The sequence below is a fragment of the Nelumbo lutea genome, chromosome 1, assembly GCF_056320005.1.
Source record: "Nelumbo lutea isolate HS-2025 chromosome 1, American lotus-T2T, whole genome shotgun sequence".
Taxonomy (NCBI): Eukaryota; Viridiplantae; Streptophyta; class Magnoliopsida; order Proteales; family Nelumbonaceae; genus Nelumbo; species Nelumbo lutea.
In genome coordinates, this window is record NC_142684.1 from 182,722,515 (window position 1) to 182,747,827 (window position 25,313).

At 41.4% G+C, this 25,313-nt stretch overlaps 1 protein-coding gene across 1 annotated transcript; it reads right to left on the reverse strand.

The window, feature by feature from the left end:
• Window positions 1–15,145: 15,145 nt before the first annotated feature.
• LOC148879672 (protein trichome birefringence-like 24) lies at window positions 15,146–20,867 on the reverse strand. Its single transcript, XM_088961281.1, has 3 exons — window positions 19,943–20,867; window positions 19,188–19,465; window positions 15,146–16,320 (listed from the first exon to the last, which is right to left on the reverse strand). Exons 1-3 carry the CDS (start codon window positions 20,217–20,219, stop codon window positions 15,547–15,549), a joined length of 1,329 nt encoding a protein of 442 aa, XP_088817407.1. The 5' UTR covers window positions 20,220–20,867; the 3' UTR covers window positions 15,146–15,546.
• Between the last annotated feature and the right edge of the window lie 4,446 nt (window positions 20,868–25,313).

The following is a 25,313-nucleotide window of genomic DNA, read 5'->3' on the forward strand; positions in this document are numbered from 1 at the left end:
AAATGTTATATAGAGAGAGAGAAATTGATTAAGGATATGGTACATATGGTGTATATCACCAGTCACAACAAATTTCACTTTTCCTTGTAACGAATAGATAATTATCTTTTCAACTCCCTTTGCTCTCTTGCTCTTCTTGGAAGAAGAGGAATGTCATTGGCAGAACGATCACACCGAAAATTGGAAGGCAAAATAGAATTAAAAAAAAAATTATGAGTTATTATGTGATATTTCACTAATGGAGGGTATGATTAAGTTTAATGGGGTCAGCCCACCAGTTATGTCTTATGTATAAGTATATTTAAAAAACTCAAGGTATGTTTAAGTCAATTTCTAAAAAGCCAGAGCATGTTTTTTACTCTAAAAAAATGAAAACAGGCTGGTTTTATAAAATGGGAAGCAAACTTGTATTTTATCCATATAAATACATATATCGGTCGGTTAGATTAACCACCGGTTTTTTCTAAGATAACCAAAAATCGAATAGGTCTCTCAGTTTTGCAAAAATTCTGAACTGAAACCGAACCAATCAATTTAATTAATCACATTTTTCGAATAGATTTGTTCAATTCAGTTAGGTTTTTCAATTTTTTATGACCATCCCTACCCATTAACTCTTTTTTTCTCACTTTGAACAGAGAAAAAAAAAAAAAAAAGAAAGATAAGTACTACAAATATATGTAAGAGAAAGGACAAAGGGTGGCGATGATTACCTTTAAGATCATTGTTTCTCTCAACAAAGGGTGGCGATGATTCCTGCCCTCTATGGAGCTGCTACCGAACAAGCAGTTCATCTTGAACACCTTGAATGAGTGTTTGGTCTTTAGTAAAGAAAAGAAAGAAAGAGCTCAACTATATTGTTGGCAATTGGAAGCAGTGGAAATGCATGCATTATTGTTGGCAATTGAAACAGCTCAATTGTATTCAGGTAAACGGGTGCTTATCAAAGATGATTGTTCTGTTGTCATCAACCATTTCAGAGATAAGCAGATTGAGGCACGTTAGAGGTGGAGCCATTGCTGGTAGATACGAATAAGGCTCAAAGTATCAGAAATACAAGATGTATTAAAAAGACAATTTTAAAAGACGTATCGGGATATGTTTTGGATATTTATGGTTATGGACGAAAAATCAAGATGCGCATAAATATGGTAAAAAATTCAAATAAATCTTAAAAAATATATTACTAACTATAATTACAAATTTTATATGATTGTAAATAAGTCATTTAAATGTAAAAAAAAAAAAGCATATTTTATTGGTTTGTATAAAGTGTGACATATCCGAACACAATTAATAACCATTGAAAAAATGATGGAATAACTACAATATAAAAAAAACTAAAATGTGTATCAATTTTCAAAAACCAATTTAATTAATCTTAGTATTTATCAGTATATAAGTTTTAATAATTAATTCTAGCATTTATTAATAAAAACTTGTCACTCATTAAGGAAAATGAAAATTTACTTAAAATTAAAAATACATATAATCATAGCAAATAAATATGTGTGACTCATTGGCAAACTTGTGGTTGTTAAAATTTAAAATCAAGTGAGCAAGGTTTGAATCTTGTTATAGCTAAAATTTGAAGTTTCTGCACTGACAAAATGAAATTAATGATAGGGGATCACTAATTAAATGAATTAATGAGAGAATCTGAATTAGGTGCTAAAATTCAAATTTAAATTTAAATTTACCTTGGAGTAATTGGCTAATTAATGAAAGAGAAATTAGACTTAAATAAACGACATTAATGAGAGATTCGATATTAAATATGGATTAACGAATAATGATACAGATCCAAACTATATCGAACTATATTGAGTTCTTGTCGGAACGATACAATATATGGACCAATATGTTGTGATATTTTGAACCTTGAATACCAAGAGTCTTGCTTCTAGTTCTAGTCATGGCCTTATTTCAGTCCAGTACATTCAATGAACTCAAAATATTGTTGCTGATGCTTTTGTTAAGTTAAAGTGGTGTTTATTGTCAAATGCATTTTGAATTAGCCTAGCAGTGCTCCCTCATGTATTCTATCCTTCGATTCTTGTCCAATTAATTTTTTTCGTAGCAAAGAAAGAACAAAAAGAAAGAACCAAAGAAATAAAAAAAAAAAAAATTGGTGGTTGGTTTTCAAATGGTATGGTTTAGAACGAGTATTTCCTAATTTTTGCCATCATTGTTGCTAGCACATAGAAACTTGGAGGGGTAATTTGATAATGTCATTTTTTTATTATTAACCACTCAGTGATGAAATCTACGATTATAGATGGGTTTCATTGTATAATAAAATTGGGACAAAGTGTCACAACCCCAAATCTAAGATTATATATACGTCAGTAGAGCGTATCGGCCTATATCGATATTTAGATCCTTGATTCTAATACCAAATGGTAATGGAAGATAAAAGCACTAATCTTGTATTTTTTTTATTTGCTGGGCAGTAAATTACAAAGACCCTTTGTACATGGGGTCACTGACAATTAGCCCCTGAAATTTCATTTGTGACAAAGACCACCTGTATTTTGGAGTCAGTGACAATTACCCCTAAGCTTTTTCGTTTGTGACAGACCCTTGAACTTTCACTTTATGACAAATACTCCTACTTGTTATCAAAATACCCACCTAGACTTTTTTTATTTTCTTTTCGTCCCCTTTTCTCTTAAACCCTAATTGACCCAAAAATACCATACCAAACCAACTAAAATAACAACCATTTCATTGATATAGAAAAACAAACTTCTTTAAATTCTTATTTTATTTCACTAACATTCATATCAGTGAAATAATTGCCACGGACTTCATAACACAGGGTGTCTTTGTAATTTATCCATTTTAGAATACTAGTAAACATGTATATGCAATTACACGTGAGAATATCTTTAAAACAAACTATTTATAATTCATAGAAAATTTCTAAACCGTTACAAGTGAATAATTTTTAAACAATTATAAATAGACAGTTTCAAAAATAAAAGTAAAGGATATATACACGCTTTTTATGCCCACTGTATTCTTACATAAAGAAAATTAAAAAGGTTCAATAAAAATGTCATCCAAGTGATACGTACCAATTCAAACCAAGGACCTAGTTCATCAAAGCAAAGGTCAAAGTTCAAAGCATTATATCAACTGACAATTTATGAGTTCAGAATAAAAAAAATACTCCATTAATCAGAAACTCTCTTTACGCAATTGTTTTGTATCGAAATTCTCAATACTTCGAACTTCGAACCAAAGTGGTATCCGTGCCAAAGCTTCATAAGACATAATTTGTGATTCCTGCCATTAATAAACATCTTACATCAGTCTTAATTACTAAGTTCAATGTAAAAATGCAAAATCTTATATATGGTTTTAAACTTTGAATTCGAGTGATGCATATTTGCTTTCACTCTTCCCAAAAAAATTGGTTTTGAAATGTAAATAGGCAACTACTCATTCTGGGGATTCATGTTTCCCCATCTCTCCTTCTTTTCATTACCTTTTCTTTTAAATCAAACACAGCCCAAATGAAAGTATTAGAGATAATTGCGGAAAAATTATACAATGGGCCAAAGTAAAGGGAATTTCCTATAATTTACCCTTTTTTGTGCACAGGAATTTGGGAATTTGGCAAGATGAGTGTTTTATTTTTCAAAAATGTGTTAATATTATTGATGAAGAAAGATTTGGTCCGATCTCGTAACCACTCAACACATGGCAAAGGCAACAACTCGGCACAACAGTACGCTCAAGACGCGAGCTCCGAAAGGAGGAATCAGCTATCCGAACTCCCCACAAGGAGCCCGAGCTCTCCCTTTGACCCCGGGCCTTACGAACATAAAGGGCAACAACCCGAATTAGCCTGCCCTAGGGCAGTTCGGGCCACACCTCTATCAGAACTCAAGACTTCACCTCGCACACACCTCCAACACTTCGCCCCTAGGACACCGAACTGAACAACCGTACCGTACCTGACACCAAAGGAGTTTGTATCCTGAGGCAGCGCACTTGACTGACTTGGGATCTGACACTTGACAACCACACTTCAACGGCCACTTGCCACCGCCACCTGCCACCGCCATCTCCAGTTATAGAGACGACTCCGACAAAGAGAGCAGTGGTGGTTCTAACCCAGTAGAGGTGATGACACCCGAATTGATAGAAGAACAGATGTAATCATACCCGACTTGACAGAAGCTTGGGAGCGAGTGCGCGAAGTGGTTATAAAAGGCCCCCTTCCCCCCAAGAAAAAAGGTATGTGATAACTTTGTGCCATCTAGTTTTTTATCTTGCCTTTGAGGAAATACTAACTTGAGCTTCGGAGCACTCTCACCGGGTTCTTCACCGGAGATTACTCGCTTCTCCCCCGTTTCAGGCACCTTTTGCTCCAACCTGAGGCAAGATTGTTGACAGTTAGGACCGGACGGATTGTGCACCATCAATTGGCGTCGTCTGTGGGAAACGCTTCTAAAAGCCTCCCTCTAAAACTCTCATAACCCCTTTTTTCCAAGAAACCCCAACACTCATGGCTTCTTCCAGCAATGCCAGACGTGGCATGGAGATGAACGCCATCGGGGAACAACTTCAAGTCCCCATGGTGTGCATCGGACAGTTCACCATCCCCCTTCCGGTGGATGGGATCCCCAGCCTGAGTACGCCACCAGCAGTGGCGCCTATGAACCTTCCCGTCATGAATGCCCCCCTTCCTCTCCCCGTCGAGACAACCTTTACCAAACCAACTGTTGTCCCCTGGCAACTAGCTAGAGCCAGTTTGACGACTTGATGCAGTGTGTGCAGGCAATGCAAACCCAAATGCAGTAGTTCCAGCAACATCAGTTCCAGCAGCACCAAGTACTGCACCACTTCTCTCAGTATCACTATCAGTAGCAGTTCCCCCAACTGCCTCCTCTGAACCAACCACAGCTTCCACCTCAACACCCTGCTCCAAAGCCAGTTAAGCCCTCCCCTCAGGGTGGACGCCATCACCGATGAGAAGCCTCTCAACTTCAAAACCCCCCCAAGAGCCAGGCCTCATCCCCGGGCCGAGGGGAAAGAAAAATCACCCCCGCCTCGCAGCTTGTCGGCGGGTCGGGAACCTCGCCTGCCAAGTCAGTACCTCGACACTCCAAGTCTGAGCTCCCGCCCACAGAGAACCGATTCAGCGTCCTAGCGACGGACTACCAACAGTCCAGGCCCATCGAGCTCGGCAACACAGAGGCCAGCGGCGCCAGTACCAGGCCAACTCAGCAACGAAGACGCCAACGAAGTCGTCGAACTGCCACCCGTGTCCTACCCGAGCTCAAAGATAAAGAAGAGACAAGCTCGGATGAGGTAAAAGCTGCCCCTATTCTCTCAGTTCCTTCCCCCTTCTCATCATAACTCCTTGCAGTCCCCATGCCCAAAGACTTGAAGCTCCCCCTACAAGTATAATGGGTCCTTCAACCCCAACGACCACATCGATGCCTTCTAGTCCCAAATGCACCTAGCAAGGGCCAGTGAATCATGCATGTGTGTGGCCTTCACCACCACCTTCAGGGGGTGGCCTGCACCTGGTACAGGAACCTAGCCCCCGGGTCAATAAGAAGCTGGACCCAATTCGTGTAGGTCTTCACCGCACACTTCATTACTAGAAAGCAGTGCCCCAGAACCGAGGAAAGCATCTCCAGAGTAATCCAGAGGGAAGGAGAGTCCATCCGGGGCTACATCAAGCGGTTCAATGATGCATGCTTGCAAATACCGTGACTGGACCCTGCGATGCAACTCACGGCGGCGAAGAGAGGAGTAACACACAAGGAGTTCAAATGGCACATGGTAGCTAGTCAGCCCGCGACCGTAGCCGAATTCCTCAAGCTCGCGGATAAGTTCATGAGAACGGAGGAAGATATCAACCAAAGGACCGAAAGCGGGATCGAGAAAAGGAAGAGGGAAGGCGAGCCCTCCAACCCAAATGACAGAAGAAAAAAACCCAGCCCGGGAGACGATGCTGAGCCAGCCGTTCCGAGCTCCCTTAGCAGCTCGGACGGACTACACATCCTTAAACACGAGGCAGGCCGAGATCTTGATAACGATCAAAGATGCTCCATATGTAAAATGGCCACCTCGCCTAAAAGGGAACCCAAACGAGAGAAACAAAAACTTGTACTACAGTTTCCATAGAGATCACGTTCATAGTACCGAAAAGTGTAATAATCTCCAGGATGAGATAGAGGAATTCATCCGTCGCGGGTACTTGAGAAATTTTGTACAGCATAATAATAATAAAATAAAATAATAATAATAATAATAATAACAATAATAATAATAATAATAATAATAATAATAAGACAGGTCGGCAAGGGGAGCACGGTAGGGATGCCCCCGAATCCAACAGCAGGCCGGCCAAACGGTCACAAAGACAGCCTCCGGAAGAGAGGCCAGTTTGGGGAACCATCAACGTGATAGTGGGAGGTTCGGTGGTAGCAAGTTGTACTTCGGCAGTGACCCGGGCGTCAGTTCACGAAGTTGCCCGAGAAGAATAAAACCCTCCGAAGAGACCGAAGATGGAGGAACCGATTTTCTTCACAAAAGACAATGCGCGAGGGGTCCACTATCCTCACGATGATGTGCTTGTCATAAAACTAAGGATCAGCGACTTCGAAGTCAAGTGCGTACTTGTCAATTCGGGCAGCTTGGCAAACATTCTCTTCAAATCGGTGTTTAACCAGCTTCAGTTGTAGAGAAGCAAGTTGAAGCCCACGAACACTCCTCTGGTGGGCTTCAACGGAGAGGAAGTCCGGCCCCTCGGAAAAATAACAGTACCTGTGGAAATCGGCACATGGCCTTGTGCGGTCAGACTCAACCATGATTTCCCGGTGGTCGCGACCCCCTCCCCATACATTGCCATAATAGGGCGGCCAATCACGCATGTCCTACGGGCAGTGGTCTCCACTTGCTATTTGGTAATGAAGTTCCCTACAGACTTCGGTGTGGGGGTAGCGCAGGGCAACCAGCTTGAGTCCCGCAAGTGTTATGTTGCCGCCCTGAAGGAAAAAACCAAGGCGGCCAATGACCTCGAACTAGAGCGGCCTACGGAGCAAGGCGAGGAGCGAGCTTCGCCCATAGAGAAACGGTCGCAATCCCAACTTCAGTTATGGACCCGGCTCGGACGCTACAGATTGGTGCTTCTGTCCAGGAACCTCTACGAACTGAACTGGTGAGTTTCTTACTTCAAAATGTAGATATTTTTGCATGGTCCACGGCCGATATGCCCGATATTGACCCCAGCCTTATAACTCACAAACTTAATACTGACCCTGTAGTCATACCCATTAGACAGAAGAAACACAACTTAGCCCCAGAGCGTTGGAGGGCGGTCGACGAGGAGGTCGAAAATCTCCTCGTAGGAGACTTCATAAGAGAAGTTCATTACCCGAGCTGGGTAGCCAACCTAGTATTGGTAGAAAAGGCAAACGGCAAGTAGCACATGTGAGTCGACTACACCGACCTGAACCGAGCTTGCCCGATAGATTGTTTCCCCCTCCCCAGAATTGACCGCCTAGTGGACGCGACCTCGGGACATGAGTTGCTAAGCTTCTTGGACACCTACTCAGGCTACAACCAACTCAGGATGGACCAGTCCGATGAGGAAAAAATCACCTTCATAACCAAGTTCGGCCTGTACTGCTACAAGGTCATGCCCTTCGGACTGAAGAATGCTGGAGCGACCTTCCAAAGACTTGTGAATAAGCTGTTTCAGCCCTTAGTTGACACGAAGATAGAATGTTATGTAGATGACATGGTCGTCAAGACACAGTTCTCGCATGAATTAATACAAGACTTAGATTTTGTTTTCAAAATTCTGCGTCAATTTACCATGAAACTGAACCCAAACAAGTGTGTCTTCAGTGTCATCTCGGGTAAGTTCCTAGGGTACATCATCAACCGGTGCGGTATTGAGGCCAACACAGACAAGATAAAGGCCATCCTAGATATGAGACCACCTTGAAAAGTAAAAGAGGTTCATAGGCTAAATGGTCGCATAGCCGCTCTGAGCCACTTCATGTCCAAGTCGGCTGACTGCTATCTGCCTTTCTTTAAAGCAATCAAAGGCAAAGGGTTCGAATGGACCCGAGACTGCCAGCTCACGTTCGACGAGCTAAAAAACTACCTTGCTAGTGTGTCGATCTTAACCAGGCCCGAGGAGGGCGAGGTCTTAGAACTGTACCTCTCGGCAAGCGACGAGGTGGTCAGTTCGATACTAATAAAAGAAGTAGATCAGGTTCAACGACCCATCTATTATGTTAGTAAAATTCTGTAGGGAGCAGAGACGAGATACCCACAGATAGAAAAGCTGGCATACGCACTGATCATTGCAGCTCGGAAACTCCGCCCATATTTCCAGGCTCACATTATCATCGTCTTGAGTAACAAACCTCTGAGGCAAGTCTTACTCAAGCCTGAGGTTTTCGGTCGACTGACGAAGTGGGCCATCGAGCTCAGTGAGTACGACCTCCAGTATAAGCCACGAACTGCTATTAAGGCCCAAGTCTTAGTAGATTTTATCGCTGAGTGCACGTTCAGCCTCAAAATCCCTAGGCCGGTTGAGCCTGAGATCCCCAGTTTGAGTGAGCCCGGAGCTCCCAAGCCAATAGAGTCTGAACCCCGTGAAGTAGCAGCCAGGGTGGCATCTCTCCTAGTTAGGCCAAACGCGAACTGGGATGAGGAGCCCTGGATCCTTCACGTAGATGGCTCCTTGAACCAACAGGGCAGCGGGGCTGGAATAGTCCTGTGCGGCCCGAGTGGCACAAAATTGGACTATGCACTACGCTTTGAGTTCGTGGCATCCAACAACGAGGCGGAGTATGAAGCATTGATAGTCGGGCTGAACCTAGCGCAAAAGGTAAGAGCAAAACACAATGCTATCTACAGCGATTCCCAGCTTGTGGTCAACCAGGTTACGGGCGAATACGAAGCACGCGAGCTAACTATGATCGCCTACTTGGCAAAAGTAAAGGAGGCTCTGCTCAACTTCCAATCATACTTCATCAGGCAAATCCCGATGTCAGAGAACACTGAGGCCGACGCCCTGTCCTGGTTAGCCAGCATCAGTCACAACGCCATGAGAACTGTGTACATAGAGGACTTACCTTGACCTAGCATTCTCGGTGGGGCAGAGGAGGTCGCTCCCATCCTTGAAGCAGAGCCGAGATGGATCGACCCACTCATGAGCTTCTTGCTAGATGGAACCTTCCCTGCAGACCGCAATGCAGCCAGCCAAGAGGGTGCAGCGTCAGGCAGCCAAATATGTCATAATAGACGAACGGTTGTACCGACAGTCCTACATGCTCCCCTACCTGCGTTGCTTGTGACTTACCGAAGTCGAGCTCGTACTCCGTGACACTCATGAAAGTCTATGCGGTGGACACTTGGGGGGTAGAGCCCTCGCCCAAAAGGAACTTCAACAAGGTTACTACTGGCCAACGATGAAGGCAGAGGCTATTGAACTCGTCAGAAAATGCAACAAATGTCAGAAACACGCCAATATCCACCATTAGCCTATCGCCGACCTCAAGTATCTCACCAGCCCATGGCCCTTTGCGCAATGCAGCATCGACCTCCTAGGGCCATTCCTGCTAGCAATAGGTGGGAGGAAGTTCCTAGTGGTGGCGGTAGATTACTTCACAAAGTGGATAGAAGCTAAACCCCTTGCAATAGTTACAGCCCGAAACGTACAGAACTTCTTTTGGAAGAACATAGTATGTCGTTTCGGGTTACCTTGGGTACTGATCTCCAACAATGGCAAGCAGTTCAAGGATATCAAGTTTTAGGAATGGTGCCAAGATATGGGGATCCGACAGAACATCACATCGGTCGCACACCCGCAGGCAAACGATCAAACAAAAGTAATGAACAGAGCTATCCTCCGTGAACTGAAAGCGCGACTAGACCGAGCTAAAGGGTTGTGGGCGGACGAGCTACCAAGTGTTCTATGGGCTCACCGAAATACATAAAAACCACCACAGGAGAAACCCCCTTTAACCTCACCTATGGCACTGAAGCAGTAATCCCGGCGAAGATCGAAATACACACACTACGACTAGAAGCATATGACGATCAGACAAACGGAGACGAGTTACATACCAACCTCGACCTACTGGACTAGGTAAGAGACCTCGCATACATCTGGACCACAGCTTACCAACAAAGAGTAGCTCGGTACTACAATGCTAGAGTAAAGAAGCAGAACTTCTGCGTCGACGACCTGGTTCTCTGTAAGATCATGGCACCCGAGCCCAACGTGGGCAAACTTGGACCGAATTGGGAAGGGCCCTACCGAGTAAAGAGAGCGCTCGGGGGGGCATACGAGCTCGAAACTTTCGAGGGAAAACAAGTACATCGAGTGTGGAACATCGTTAACTTAAGACGATACTATCTATAGATCACCAAGCAAAGTGGATTAAGTCGCTACCAGAGCCTTAAGGCTAGAATGTCGAGCTAACAAGGACCTCAGCACAGGCAAGCAAAGGCAAAAAGGCTGCACGAGTGCAGTAACCCGGGCAAAACAGATTGGGCATATGGTCAATTCAGAAGAAAGAGTGACCAACACTTAACAAAAAAAAAATCATTCCATTGCAAAATACTTTGTGTACATTTCTAAATATATATATATATATTGAGCTCATAGTCCCGGAGGCACTTCTTCACCATCAGAAGGCACTTCAACAATACCCGAAGGTCCTGCCTCATCCTCAAAGTCCGGTTCACCGTCTGCACTGTTGGCCATCTCCTGAGTAATGCACGAAGTGGTTATGGCGCTAATATCGAGCTCGGGGTATGTATTCTGAATCATCCATCAGCTCAATTTAAAGCCCCTTCTGTACGAGCCCACCATTAGGTCATCAAAGCGCGATGAGGCGATATATTCATCGATGACCTTCTTCTTGGCATCCTCGATGCCTTGAGAAAAGATCTTTATCCTCTCCCTAATATCCTCTTGAATGTATTCAACCTGATGCTGCAAATCCAGCCTCAGGTCTGCCATATGCTTCACCACCACTCCCATGGCCTCGGTATCTCTCTGAGACCTGGCCAGCCTAGCCTGTGTAGTGCAAGAAGCCACCTCAGCAGATCGAGAAGCTGCCTCAGTAGCGTGGGAAGCCTCTTCTGCAGCTCACGCCCGCCTCGAGCTCCTTTCCACTTGGGCCACCAAGGCATGGATAGAAGAAGTCACCTACCAAAAGGAAAAATAGCAAATGTTCAAAAGAACAATAGCAAGAAAGATAATAGCAAAGAGTCCGACAAGAAATCGCTGACTTACCACCATGGCATGAGTGGCAGCACGGCAAGCTACCTGGTTCGAAGGAAGCTGGGTCCATGCCGCGACCTCCTCAGAGTAAATGGCCTCCCTACTTTTCTGAACAACATGGTTCAACGACAACACACTCCAGAACTCACCTTGGCCTCTCAAGCCTGAAGGCCCAGCTCACGTATAAGCAAACTCAGTGTAAGCGGGAGCCCCCGTATAAGTAGCCTTGGCATAAGGGGCCTCTGCCGCTTCTTGTACTGGAGGGGCCATCTTGGGCTCCCTGGACGGATTCATTGACGGGAAGTTCGGTACCTCGGGCTCCGCATCTCGGGGCAGCTCGGCACAAGTTTGTTTGGCAACTCGCTTCCTCCTCTTCATGACGTGAAACAGGTTCCCACCACAAGTCTTCTCTACGTCCATTGCACCTGCAAAAAGAGCTCGGCATCAGGAAAATGAAAAAACAGAAAGCAAAACAAAAGGCAAGTCTCTGAGTAAGGAACCTACCCGAACTCAGACCGGCCTCGATGAGCTTGGCCTCTGTCAGATAATGGTGGCATTTTAGCCCAAGTCGTGCCCATTCTTGAAGGCCCTTCGCCGTCTTCCTATCAAGCATAACACCGGCATCAGGGGCAGCCACCCCCCACCCGGTTTGGAACAGCCACCCCAATGCACTTCGCACCCTGAAGTAGTCCCGTTTCTATGTCGGGACCTTGTTCGGAAGATCGTGTAAAAGCTTAAAACCTGGGCAAGGAGATAGGCAATACGCTCGCCTACACCCGGGAAGGGGACCCGCTTGCTTCTTAAGCATTAGAATGGAAGAAAAGATCTCTAGGTCTAAAGGCAAGATGTGTTCGCAAAATAGGGAGATTGTCCCACCAAGTTACGAATAGAATTCGGGTGAAGCTGACCGACAGTAACGCCAAAGTGGTTCATAACCTCGACAATGAGGGGGTGGAAAGGCAGGCACAACCTAGCAACGAGCTGCTCTTAGAATATCACGATCTCATCGGGACAGTGTTCCCAAGGGAAATTGCCCGAGGGTATAAAGTAAGTGCACTCCCTAGGCAAGTTGAATTGGGTAATAAGGGAGTGAAGCCCCTCAGGCATCATGGTCGAGGGCCCAAACTTGTCTAACGTCCGACTTCGACAGGAGGAGGACGCTAAACTAGCCGAGGCGACTCGGCCTACGGGTTCGAACTCTTCATCGAGCTCTACCTTGGGTTCACTAGAACTGTCAGGGGTTGCAGCTCAGTTCGTAGAACCTACATCTAACCCCCTCGAAGAACTGTCTGAGCTATCCGAGCTAGACATCGGGAGGAGAAGGATTCCAGGAAAGTATTCACCCGGAAAAAGCAAACGAACTACGGGAACTTGAACGTGAGCTAAAAACTTAGGCGCAAGCTGAAACTTGGACGCGAGCTCAAGAAGCCAAACGCAAAAGAATGACAATGAAAAGCTACTGGGGTCCCCCACTATTTATACCCGCAGTAACAGAAAATCAACGGCTTTGATCAAAGCAAATCCAATAGCCCACAGTCGCGTTGACCGTACGTCTCTTGAGACCGAGACGTGACTGGCTGCACGTCTTTTGAAACTGAAAGAGCATCTGTGCACGTCTCCCCGTGTTAAAGGCGGCAGCGGCACGTTTTTTTCAAATTTGAAATAACGCCCATGGTCATGTCTCCCAACGGCTCATTTTTTAAATTTTGAAATAAACGCTCGCTGTCACTTCTGTCAGCATTTATAGACGGATTGGCGTGTTTCCCGACTTTTTGGCGCTCAAGAAACCTGAAAAAATCCTGACGAATGCGCACTTCGCACTATTAGTCAAACCAATTCGAAGTACGGGTCAAATCCACCCGCCACCTTGTGAACTCCCCGCGCCAGGGCAAGCCCCTTTGCACGAGGAGTGGGGGGCAATTGATGAAGGAAGATTTGGCCCGACCTTGTAACCACTCAACATGTGGCAAAGGCAACAGCTCGGCACAACAATACGCCCAAGGCGCAAGCTCCGAAAGGAGGAACCAGTGGTCTGAACTCCCCATAAGGAGCCCGAGCTCTCCCTTTGACCCCGAGCCTTACGAACACAAAGGGCAACAACCCGAACTGGCCCGCCCTAGGGCAGTTCAGGCCACACCTCTATCCGAACTCAAGACTTCACCTCGCACACCACTCCAGCACTTCGCCCCCAGGATGCTGAACTGAACAACCGTACCGTACCTAACACCAAAGGAGTTTGTATCCTGAGGCGGCCCACCTGACTGACTTGGGATCTGACGCTTGATAGCTGCACTTCAACGGCCACCTGCCACCGCCATCTCTAGTTACAGAGCCGGCTCCGACAAAGAGAGCAGTGGCGGTTCTACCCCGGCAGAGGTGATGACACCCAAACTAGCAGAAGCGCAGAGGTAATCATACCCGACCTGACAGAAGCTTGGGAGTGAGTGCGCGAAGTGGTTATAAAATGCCCCCTTCCCCCCAAGAAGAGAGGTATGTGATAACTTTGCGCCATCTGGTTTTTTATCTTGCCTTTGAGGAAATACTAACTTAAGCTTCGGAGCACTCTCATCGGATTCTTCCCCGGAGATTACTCGCTTTCTCCTCCGTTTTAGGCACCTTTTGCTCCAACCCGAGGCAAGATCGTTGACAGTTAGGACCGGCCGAATTGCGCACCATCAATTATATTGCAAAAAGACTAAAGCATAACAATACAGGGGGGTGCAGCAATAGCATAAAACCTTATATTTGCAAATTTGCATTATATGCATTTGTATTTACACTCTTCTCAGTTTGGTAATAGTATAAATACAAATATGTACAGTGTAAATACAAGGTTTAGCGTCTTTAAACAGACAAAATATAAGGTTTTGCACTGTGCATGTTTGTATTCATACCCTTCCCAAACTGAGTCTAAGAAATAAATACCTATTTGGGCATAATTCCCCATTAATCTTGTGAAACAAATATCCAAGGCGTGAATTAGCTGCAGGGCTAAACATGTCTTATTTACTGATTCAAAGAAAGGAGGTCAGGTTGCTTTCGTTTTCATCTTCACCCACATCAACTTTTTTGCTTCCTCAAGGCAACCTAAATAGATCGAAAAGCAAAGTTTTGTTTTTATTTTTACTGTTACAAATATGTATAGTATAAGTACATACAATATATAATGTTTTGCAGTCCATAAATTTGCATTTGGAACAGTCCATAAATTTGCATTTGTACTCCTTCCAAACTGAGCCACGATTGGCTTTATGCTTCCAAGTTCCAACACAGAAAACCACATGAAGCTACTCCAAGTAGTTTACTATGTACCGGTACCACGCCTTCTCAACTTTAGCATCTCCAAAACGCAGGAGCCCTGCCAAACCGGGCTATAATAACAATTTTCTAGCAATCTAGCCAATGCCCATCATCTATTCCTTTGGAGCAATGACATTCCGTGGCCCTGGGCCCAAAAGGCCCATCTTTTACTTGTTAAAATGGTCCCAAAAATGACTCGGTGTGACATTAACCAATTTCAGTCCACATATTAGGCAGTAGTTTTCATGATCCCGTACTTTATTATAGACCTTCATGTTAAACTAAGAGGGTGTTTGGTCTCATTTTGTGTGACTGCAAAACCAAGACAAGCATTTAATGAGGGTGTTTATGACACAAAGACGCCATTAAGCACCACATCAGCAAAACGCCAATAAATGCTTACCCATTTCAGGAAGCTCCAAAATGAAGCTTCCTGAAAAAGTAAAGACGCATAGAAACCGAGGTTTGCTTTTCGATACACAAAAATGCAATTTGTGAGGCATTTGCCGACAAGATGTGACACCATCAATAAATGTTTACTCAATAAACATAAACGAAACCAAAATATACTAACATGTTGAGGCCTTTCTATTCATTCATTTCATGGGCCTCCAAATTTTTCAAGCCATGGGCTCATAGCTGTTGACAAAACTGCGAGGAGTGTGATACAAAGATCAATTTCTTGAATTTGGAATGGGAGTTGCTGTAAACAACATAATAGTTAATGCATTACAAGTTACTTCTGCACCTTCCTAATCAAGACCTTAACCCAGAAGGCAACATGCAGAAAACCAGCTCTGCAACTCATTCACTGGATGGGCTCCCAATGTGGCAAATCCCCTTTCCTCTATGACTTTGTTAAACAATCTTCTCCTTTGCCATCCAAGAATCTCAAAAATCGGAGATGTGAAGACTGATTGCAACAAAGATATTTTTACATCGATCATCACACTCAACAATGGAATGCTTCAGCTGTTTACCACCATTTCCATCAGCAAATCGTTCCACGAGTCTATTGGTCCTGGCAAGCACCAATGGAGGCAATCATTTTGAACTTTTGCATTTGCATCCTCTGCAAATGGGTGGAAACTCCGGTATGGACCAGGATGCCCATCAGGCCTCAACAACGAAAGCCGCGTAGTATCCATAAGTTTCACATTCAACCCCTTGTCAGATGCTGTTGCCACTGCCTTGGCAAATTCCTCCAACTCGATGTCATGCATTGCCTTGTCTACATCTTTTATATCAATCTCACCTTCTTTAAATGGTGCCGTTCTGTTGCAAGTCCCTCCACTGAACCATTCACCATTCTCAAAGTGATCTGGTGTTGTAGTCCTGAACAAAACGAACCCCTTGTGGTTGGATGTGGTGATGAAATTGAACACCAATTCAAGGGCTTTACGATAAGCATAGTCAAACCCGAGATCAGTTAAATTCCTCCCTCGACAGTAGTGGCAACCCACGATTGTGTTGTTCTCATAGTAGATTGCAGTCTTGAGAAACCATTTTCCTCCAGCAATTACCACGTAATCGAAGCTCTGATATTGGTCCATCCATTTACTGTCTAGTTTGTCAAGATGCAACTGAACTTCGGATATTGAAACACCATTATTATCTTCAAAAATAACAGCTTTCACAAGGAAAGGGGACCAAACTACTGAGATTGTGAAATTGTAGGAAGGGAAGTGCCATCTTTTGGATTTGTATTCCTCATCATGGTAGACTTCCACTGCCTTTTCTACCTGTGGTAACATAAAAATGTCACATTGTCAATCACAGTGCTTCCAAAGCGACGTTTCGGTGTCACATTTACTCTATTTTCAGCAACATCACCGCATTGCTCAGAACATATGATGGTGCAAAAGAAGCAAACATGAAATTAGACATTACGTACCGGATTTTAAAACCAAACCACTTCACAATAACAAAAAAATACTTCAGCAGCTTCTTTTCTAACATTCAAACCTAGTGGAATTTATTTCACAAAAATAAATAAACCCACAATGCATTGTCAAAGCATGCAAAATAACAAGTCTCATATTGTTAAAAAAACAAGCTATTAAAATTTAAATAGTCCAAATTAACTAGTTATACGCACTCTTTAAACTCTCACCAAAAGGCTGATTAAAGAACAACTCACTAAAAAGCAGGAAGCTTACCAGAAAACCATCTAATCTAAGACTTAGAAAGGCTTCTAAATAACCACTAAGAATCCCAATCACAATAGGCAAGTAGTAATTGGAGCAGATAAGAAAACTAGTGCACCAATTGAGAGAAACGCAAGCTGGCATTCATTCAATATTCCTTTGCTACAGCAATGCTCATGGGAATTAACTGTGTGAATTCCTAATCACTGCATGTTTCCCTTGAACAGGTTAGATCTTTCTGTCAAACAAACCTATTACAATCCTTCAAACATGAAGAAAGGATGGTGCATATGCATTCTATGGTATTGCAGACTTAATAAAAGGTTAAAAAAGATTTTTTTCTAGATTCCACTTTGCAAAGAACGAAAAGTAACTAGAGCAGTTGGCTCAGACACGGAAACCCACTAATCTATTCTGAAGATGGAAATACTTCACCAAGGAATTAGAAAAGAGAAATTCCTAAGCATCATAGTTGTCAAGGCTAGGCGACAAGGCGCCCTTGGAGCCTCACCTCTAATCGCCAAGCAGTTTTCTATAGTGTGTAGACAAAACTTTTATATTCTTAATTTTTTGAGGTTATAATTTTAAAATAGACATTTTTAAACTAAAATATTCATTTTTTGTGTTTATGTACTAATTTCTTTTTATTATTTTCTTATTTGTTAGGGTTTAACCAACACAAACATTGCTAAATATTGTATTGAACCCTGAAAGACTTCAAAACCTGAACCAATAAGGAAGAACTTAAAATGTTGTCTAATCAACACATTTACTTCCTTTTCTTTACTAATTCTGTGTGTCTATACTATATACCAATTTTCTTCTTCCACCCTTTCTTTTCTTCTTTTCCTATAACAGAAATAGGGGTTCAGCCCTTATATTTTTTGAAATTTCTTTTCTTTCTTCTTTTTTCTCATTAATATGTTGGAATATGTTGATTTTCTAGACTTTAACATGAAATTTATACTTTTCTCATGAAAATTATGGATAATTAGTAAGGAAATATGACTATGGAACCTAGGGAACTACCCTAGGATACACATTTTTACTTGAAAAAATCCATTGCCTAAGGCGCCCCCCCTGTCGCCTAGCCCCACCTTGGCGCCTTGAAAACTATGCTAAGCATTCTTTTTTTTTTTCTTTTGTAAACATTACAAATCCATCTTACATCATAAATCTAAAATAGAACGTGGAACTTACTATAGTGGCAGTTTCTGAACTCACTCAAAATGACAGAATGTTTGGTTCACTTCTGTTGGCCTCATGCTCGAAATTCTTGCTCATTCTGGGCCAGAATGAACTAACATCCTTGCTCACCATTGACCATCTAATCAACAAAGGACTGATTGATAACAGATGCAGACTATGTGGTATTGGATAGGATCCTCATCTGATAGGTTGGGATCCTCTAACAATTTGTAGGAATTGAACAGGAATAGTTTGGAAGCTGGTGAAGTATTCTTTACTTATTGTGTAAGGGGGTGGGTGTTAATGATGGTGCAATCCTGTTTTGTCTTTGTTGTTGCACAACTGAGGGAACCTCTTTCTCACTTTCAATAAATACAAATTTCTTTTACGATTTAAAAAGTAGATAAAGACTCCAAAATGGACACAGATAGGAGAAACATGGATATGAGACTCCATTCCCAATGTTAATAACAATAAGTCTCTTTATTATTATTATTTATTTTGAAATGCTAATAACAATAATTCTCATTTATCACACCTATTATTGTTAAATATGATGCAGGTTTGGGCCTGGGATGGGACTGGAAAACATAGGCCCTGGCAGGTAGGCCAGACTAAGCTACAAATGACAACCCCTAACTGCAGCCCAAAATTTTATTTTGGTTCATTCAAAAGGAATGAGAATGAAAATTGTAACCAAACAGGTCCATATTCTTTTTTTTTTGGAAAAAGTGCTTGGTTTACAGCAACATTTTCTCCTTCTTGCCCATTCTAGAATCTCATTCTGAGCAAGAATGAGAATTCAACCAAACATGGCCTAAATTGCCATGGCAATTTGAATGGTGAGGTTAAATTTATAACTATAGCTATAATACATAAGGTTCAAATTTTAATTTATGCTAAATAATTTGTTTTTACAAAGGTTGTGTAATTGCACTTGTTTCAATGTAAAATGGGTAGAAGCTTTTCCGGCTGAAATATTTGAGACATATTCATGATGAAAACTTTATTTTCTTGCTATATTTACATCAAAACAAATAAAAAGGATGAAAAACAAAGTTTTCATTAATAATAGCTGAAATATTTCAACCTGACAATTTTTAATCTATTACACAGACAAATAAACATAGCCTGAACTAAAATGAGCATGTCTGAATTAAAAAAAAAAAAAAAGAGAAAAGCCTATAAATACACAAACCAACTTGATTCAATAAATAGTTAAATACAATAATCGAAGCATATGCCAGATAAGAAACAGCAAGGCTAAGAAGTACCCTTGATAGAATGCAAAGTAACGACTGAACGTGGTTGCGAGAAATTGAATCACCGATTAATGCCCATGATTTATTCTTCATCAGCTCAAGAAAATTCTCAGCATCAAACTGCGGCAACTCACAATTCTGAGGACTCCACCTCCAGTAAAGATACTCTGCATCAGGGCGACCATTCCTCATGCAATTCTGATGATCTTCTATGAAAGGGCAGGTCTCATTTGTGTAAATTGGACCTGATGGGTTTGGGATCCAATCTCCGGTGAAGAGATCGCATTTTTCTGTAATTAAACCAGTGAAATTGCAGTCAAATACAGTATATAAAAATAAAACGAGTCTTCTAAGGAACCCGTTAAAAGCAAATGATAACAAGGAAATATCAAACTCGAAGTATGAGGATAGTTATAGTAAAACTGATAACTTTTTTTTCATTCCAAATGCCAAGAAATTATTTTTCTTATTTTGAGCCGATCAGAAAGCAGATGTAAATTCAATGCCAAGAAACTATGAATTTCTATACCCATCAGGTTTCATAACATCCATCAATATTTATTGAAAAAACAATTAAAAATAAAGCAACCCAAATCAAATAAACAAAAAGGGAAAAAATATCCGGGGAAAGCCGGGAAAAGAAGAGAAAAACGGAAGCAGTTTATTTGGCTATTTTTCTAGACTACCAAACGACTCTTCTGATTTAAATATATTGTCCATGCATTTATTCGAAAACCCCAAACAGAAAAAATTCGGAAATGGTATACCTTTCTGAGGCGTCTGATCTTCAATCTCCGGGCCATCGATCAATGCCGGCGACTCAACAGGAATGGGTGGTTCAACAGGAATCGATGGCTCAGAAGCCAGAGCCACTGTTTCTTCTACAAAGGGTGCTTCAGTAACGGGAGAAAAATCAAACGAGTGAAAGAAGAAGAGGCGAAAAGCAAGACCTAGTACAAGGATCGAGATGGCGAGTTTAACCAATACATGGTTGTACTTGTGAAGGGACAATGGGTTCCAATCGAATCTCATCTCCTTCAACATTTGTTCTGAGAAAAGAGAAGAAAAAGTGAAACAACAGAAAATGAGCCGAGACCCAAAAGCTTTGCCACCAGTTGCCAGTGGTAATCAACAAGACACCAAGAGCAGTAGAGCACACACTCAGACAGACAGAGAGAGAGAGAGAGAGAGAGAGAGAGAAATATATATATAAAAACAGAATATAAAACACCCAACTATTGTCTGTTCTCTGAGCTGTGGCTGCGGAAAAAAGGATTTGATTTGAGAGGGAAAAATTAAAAGGGACGATAAATTTGACAGTTGGTTTATAGAAGGATTAGTGAAATAGCTGTAGTAGCATTTAATATATGATTAATGACAAAAACCTCCTTACTCGTTGCAGTTTGTAGCTTGCACCATGCTGTAACTGGACAGGAATCCAATCTCACAAGAAAATAAAGGGAAACAAACAGGAGGAAGAGACGGACGAACAAAACAAAAAAATGGTAAAACCGTAATTGTCCTTGATCAGCCTGCACTGGTTTGGTTTGCACTAAGCTAAGTTTGTACTTTGAAACAGTTCAAGTCTTCAAGAATCAGAAAACCCAACAGATGACCCACCTGCCTTATTAATTAGCAATAACCACACCCCTCGTCTTCAAGTCTTATGTTTTTCCCATTCTCTCTCTATCTCGCTTGTGGACTTCGGGCCGTCATTTGTTCAACCTTTTTTAATTGCTAGTGTGGATTGGTTCACCTCACGAGTCACGACTAGCAAATTCCAACTCTTCTGAGTGAATTGGATAGGACCCTCTTGTCCATCGATTATTGTGTTTCGTCTGATTTGTTTGTTGGAATTGTAGTGCAGTAAGATAATGGACATGGGATATGTATGTCCCCTACCGAGTGCGACTGGTAATATACACAAGTACCAATTTGCACTCAGAGATGAGGTTGCCATCTGGCCACCTAGGCTTCGAAACAAACATTTTCGGCCCCACAAGGCTGCTCCTAATTTGGGTGGTTCGGTGTGGGGGAGGGATATCCATGACCCAACAACAGCAACATGACCTACAACAAAAGAGAAATTACTAAAACAATGCTACCCAACCGATAGTTGTAAGTGGTTGTGTGGACCTCACGTTAGTGTATTGAGAGAGAAAAAAAGAAAAAAAGGCACAAGACAGGGCTTACAATAAAGATTGGTAGTTTAGAGAGGAAGGAAAGAACAAGTGGGTACTTGCACAAATTTTGTACCTCGAAGAAAGAATATCTGTCATGTGGTCTAATTTAACCTATGTAAGTATGTCCATCATGTGGGATAGATTAAATAGACAATAGTTGGGGATTTGGGGAGGGGGGGTGTTGATTCTGATCTGATTGGTGGGATCCATCCATATGCCCACTCATGGTCATGCCCAGCTGGAACTTGGTGATACCTTAACTTTATTATAAAGACTCTCTCTTCACTCTGAAGACTGAAGTGGGAGAAGAGAAGAGGAGGCCCATGCCCACCCACATTCCCAAACACCGCCCATTATCATACATAATAAATTTAGGGGGATTCATCTACCTCTACCCTCTCAAGTCTCAACCTCCTAGGTCCTAGGGATTGTATTTGTATCCAACACCAACACAAACATTAATTTAAGCCCTCTCTTCTCGGCGTTCTCGCTCCTCTCTTTTTTGATTCTCTCGTTAATTAATGATGTTTCATCTACAGCCAAAGAAACAAAAGAAAATTTTCAAGTTGCTTTAAGAGTTAATAATAAATAAAGAGATGAAGCTTTTTCAGAAGCACAGGGAGCCATGTGTATATGCGTTACAGCTATCAAATTTAGGTACGTGGTCAGTTTCAAATAAAGGAATCGTCCTCACTCCTCACTCCTCATCGATTCATCGTCTTTCTTTCTTTAGGAGATACGTCGCTTTACCATTTTTAGTTGGATCTAAACACAATTAATAAGGCATTAAAATATTAATATATATATAGAGAGAGAGAGAGAGATGGAGAAAAGAAAATCAAAGATGAACAATTAAAAATTTGTAATATTTGAAGCCAATAAGGAAGGGAACCGACGCATCAGTAATAATCTAAACCAACCCCAGCGGGCAGCAGTTCACTGACTAATTTATGAATCATAATAGAATCTCTTAATAGCCTACTGACATAAACGTTTATGATCTCACTGCTTTTTTATTAAATGTGAAACTCAATCCAACATTACATACACAACCCGACAAAAAAATAAGATAATTAAAAGTAAATTTTCACGTACAAATAAATCGAAAATAGGTACAAGTGTTGCATCATAAATTGTGACGGTGCTAACTAGGCTCAGTTGGTACTTGGTAAGGTCTGCTTGGTTGTAGTAGAGCACTAGAGTGTAGAGAGACTGTCACCAGAGTTATGGGTTGTTTCGGGTACGGGGCGCGTTATCCCGTCCCGTGGTGCAGCCGAACGAAGAAAAATAAAATTGGGATTTTTGGACTGTAATACCCCTCAAAATTTTTTTTGCAGCTCTTTCCTAGTTTATTAGTAGTCTCTTTATAAACTGCATTCTACCCATAAATTTGGGCAGGATTCAGTCCACCCTTAAAAACTCCAAAAAAAAAATTATAGGAAAATAGAGAGAGTCCATCATTTTGGGTTAACAGTGTTGGGCCAGACTAGCAGAGATCAATAATTGGGTAATAAGGAGCCCATAAAAGAAGACTTGTTCAGGAATTGGGTTAATTCGGATCCCAAATTCCAATGAGTTGATACTTTTCTTTTCTGCAAATCAACTAGCTTTATGCATACTGAACAATAACAACTACACATCTTTTCGTACCATTTATAACTTTACAACTTTTTTTTTTCAAGGATCAACTGACTAAAGCAACGACTATAGGATTGTTCTAAACTTCTAATACATTTCAGCATTGGCATCTCTTCGAACTATATGTCTACGGTGATATACGATTTGAATTTAGCTCAATTAACAATCGAATCTGTATTTTGGGCTTTGAATTCAGCTCGAAATTTAATTTAATTTAGACCTAGCTAATAGGAGTTTGGAGTAGGGGAGTTTAGATGGTAGTCTGTCATGAGACTCCATCTTCTACACACATGCACAAGACACTAGGCTACAACCGCACATTTCAAACTTGTATATTGTCAATAGTAATTAATGGGATCATGTGCGCGTAGCAAATCTAGATTCAACTATCATGTGGTTCAAATGTGGATTTTGGGCAGGTCCAGATTAGTAGGCACCTTAGGTAAGCACAACCAGTGAACATATAATAGCTGTGTGACATATGTTATATTTAATGTATATTTCAACCAAACAATTTTGTTCCGTTAGACATAAATTATCCATTATATTATCATTTTTGTAAAATAATTAAAAATAAAAAAAATAAAAAGGAAAAACGTAAATGAATCCTAACTCCCAATATGTTTAAGTTTCTTTTTTCATTGTTTTTATTTTTAATTATTTTGACAAAGATAATAAAATAATGAATAATTTCTGTTTAACGGAATAAAAATGTTTGGATGAAAATTTAATTGGAATATGTGCCACACAACTATTACATACTCACTCATTGTGCTTACGTAACGTGCCTACTATATCTGGACCCATTTTGAGCCGAAAAAGTTAAAAGGAGCGCATCTCATGCGGCTTGGGTTGATTTGAAGGTTAACTATCCCAACCCTAAAGGTGAAAATCTTGGGTTTGGGACATCCCAACCCTAAAATTGAAAACCTCAGGCTTGGGCATGGCCCAACTTGAGATCAAGTCTTAGTTTTCAATCCAAGCCCTATCTGAGTTTAACTAAACATAATCTAAACATAATACAGATTGGGTTTTAGGCATCAGGTGGGGTGAGTTAGATTTAGCCAAAATCCGATATCTAAACATAATACAAATATATATTTTATGCATATATATGTACATAGGAGTGTCAACGGTATCTAAAAATCCGATTTTAAATTTCAGATTCAACATATATATGACTTTATTTCATTTGATAAATATCTGAATTTGGCCTAGTATTTAATAATTATATATAAAATATAATACATTTAAATGTTATATATAATTTATATATATATAATATTTAAATTATATAAATAAAAATATTTATTACATATATTAATTATCTAAAATAGTTAATTGGTCAAATTCAAACATTGATTTTCAATATCTGTCAATATTAAATTGAATTTGCATATCAAATTTTCTAACCGAATTCAAATTTGGGTATTATATGATTCAATACGGTTTAAAATGGGAATCAGAATCAGCAGGTATGAGATTTCCTTTTTAAGAGAAGGGCAAGGAATAAAGGAATGTCATTCCAGTAGGAACGGGAATGGGATTCTGTTTCCACTCCATCAAACAGTTAGAATCAGAATAGCCCATTCTAATTCCAATTCCAGACCCCTATTACCGTGAATCAATGGGGCCTAAATATAATAGAAAAGAAAACGCATTTTTGTATAAACATAATATATACGTATGAAAATATTTGAACGGACTTGGGTTGGATAAGACCGAAGTTGGATTAGACTGAGATCGTAAGTCAGGCTAGGGGTACCCAAGGCCTCAACCCAAAACCCACCCAAATTTAGGTCAGAGATCCAACTTTTCTGACCCAGGACCAAGAGCCGGTGCAAAATGGGTCAGGTCAGGCCCATTCCCGTTGCACTCTTATGGAAGATGGTAGACGTAGAGACTAGATTGCATCTGACGTGCATCAAGACAACAAATTACTCTCCTCAAATTCTGAGCTGTATCCATCAATACATTATATATTATCTGTAGAATTGAACGCAGTCGTATTGTTTTGTTTATTTGCCATCTCCGAGAATGACGGTGTCCTACTCCTACCCAAAGCTAAAAAAACATAAGAGAGAAGAGAGGTCGGTGTAGTACTGGTAGAGTGGTAGAGGTACCACACCACAAGTGGGCTGTGGGCACTCCTATATTTAATTACAAAAAATTCATGAATTGGCCCCCGGGCCCATTGGATGGAAATTGAGTTGGGCTTGGACAATGCCCAACCACAAATCTTACACAACCCAACCTTTCGGTTAAAGATTGAGTCAGGGATTAAGGTTGAAAAATACCATGGCCAACTCAACCCGAT

Excerpts from the sequence above, each read along its gene's own strand:
- LOC148879672 (XM_088961281.1), bottom strand. The coding sequence starts at position 20,219 with ATGTTGAAGGAGATGAGATTCGATTGGAACCCATTGTCCCTTCACAAG. Across the intron at positions 19,466-19,942 it reads AGATCAGACGCCTCAGAAAG|AAAAATGCGATCTCTTCACC; the intron begins GTATACCATTTC and ends GTTTAATTACAG. Across the intron at positions 16,321-19,187 it reads TACTTTGCATTCTATCAAGG|GTAGAAAAGGCAGTGGAAGT; the intron begins GTACTTCTTAGC and ends ATGTTACCACAG.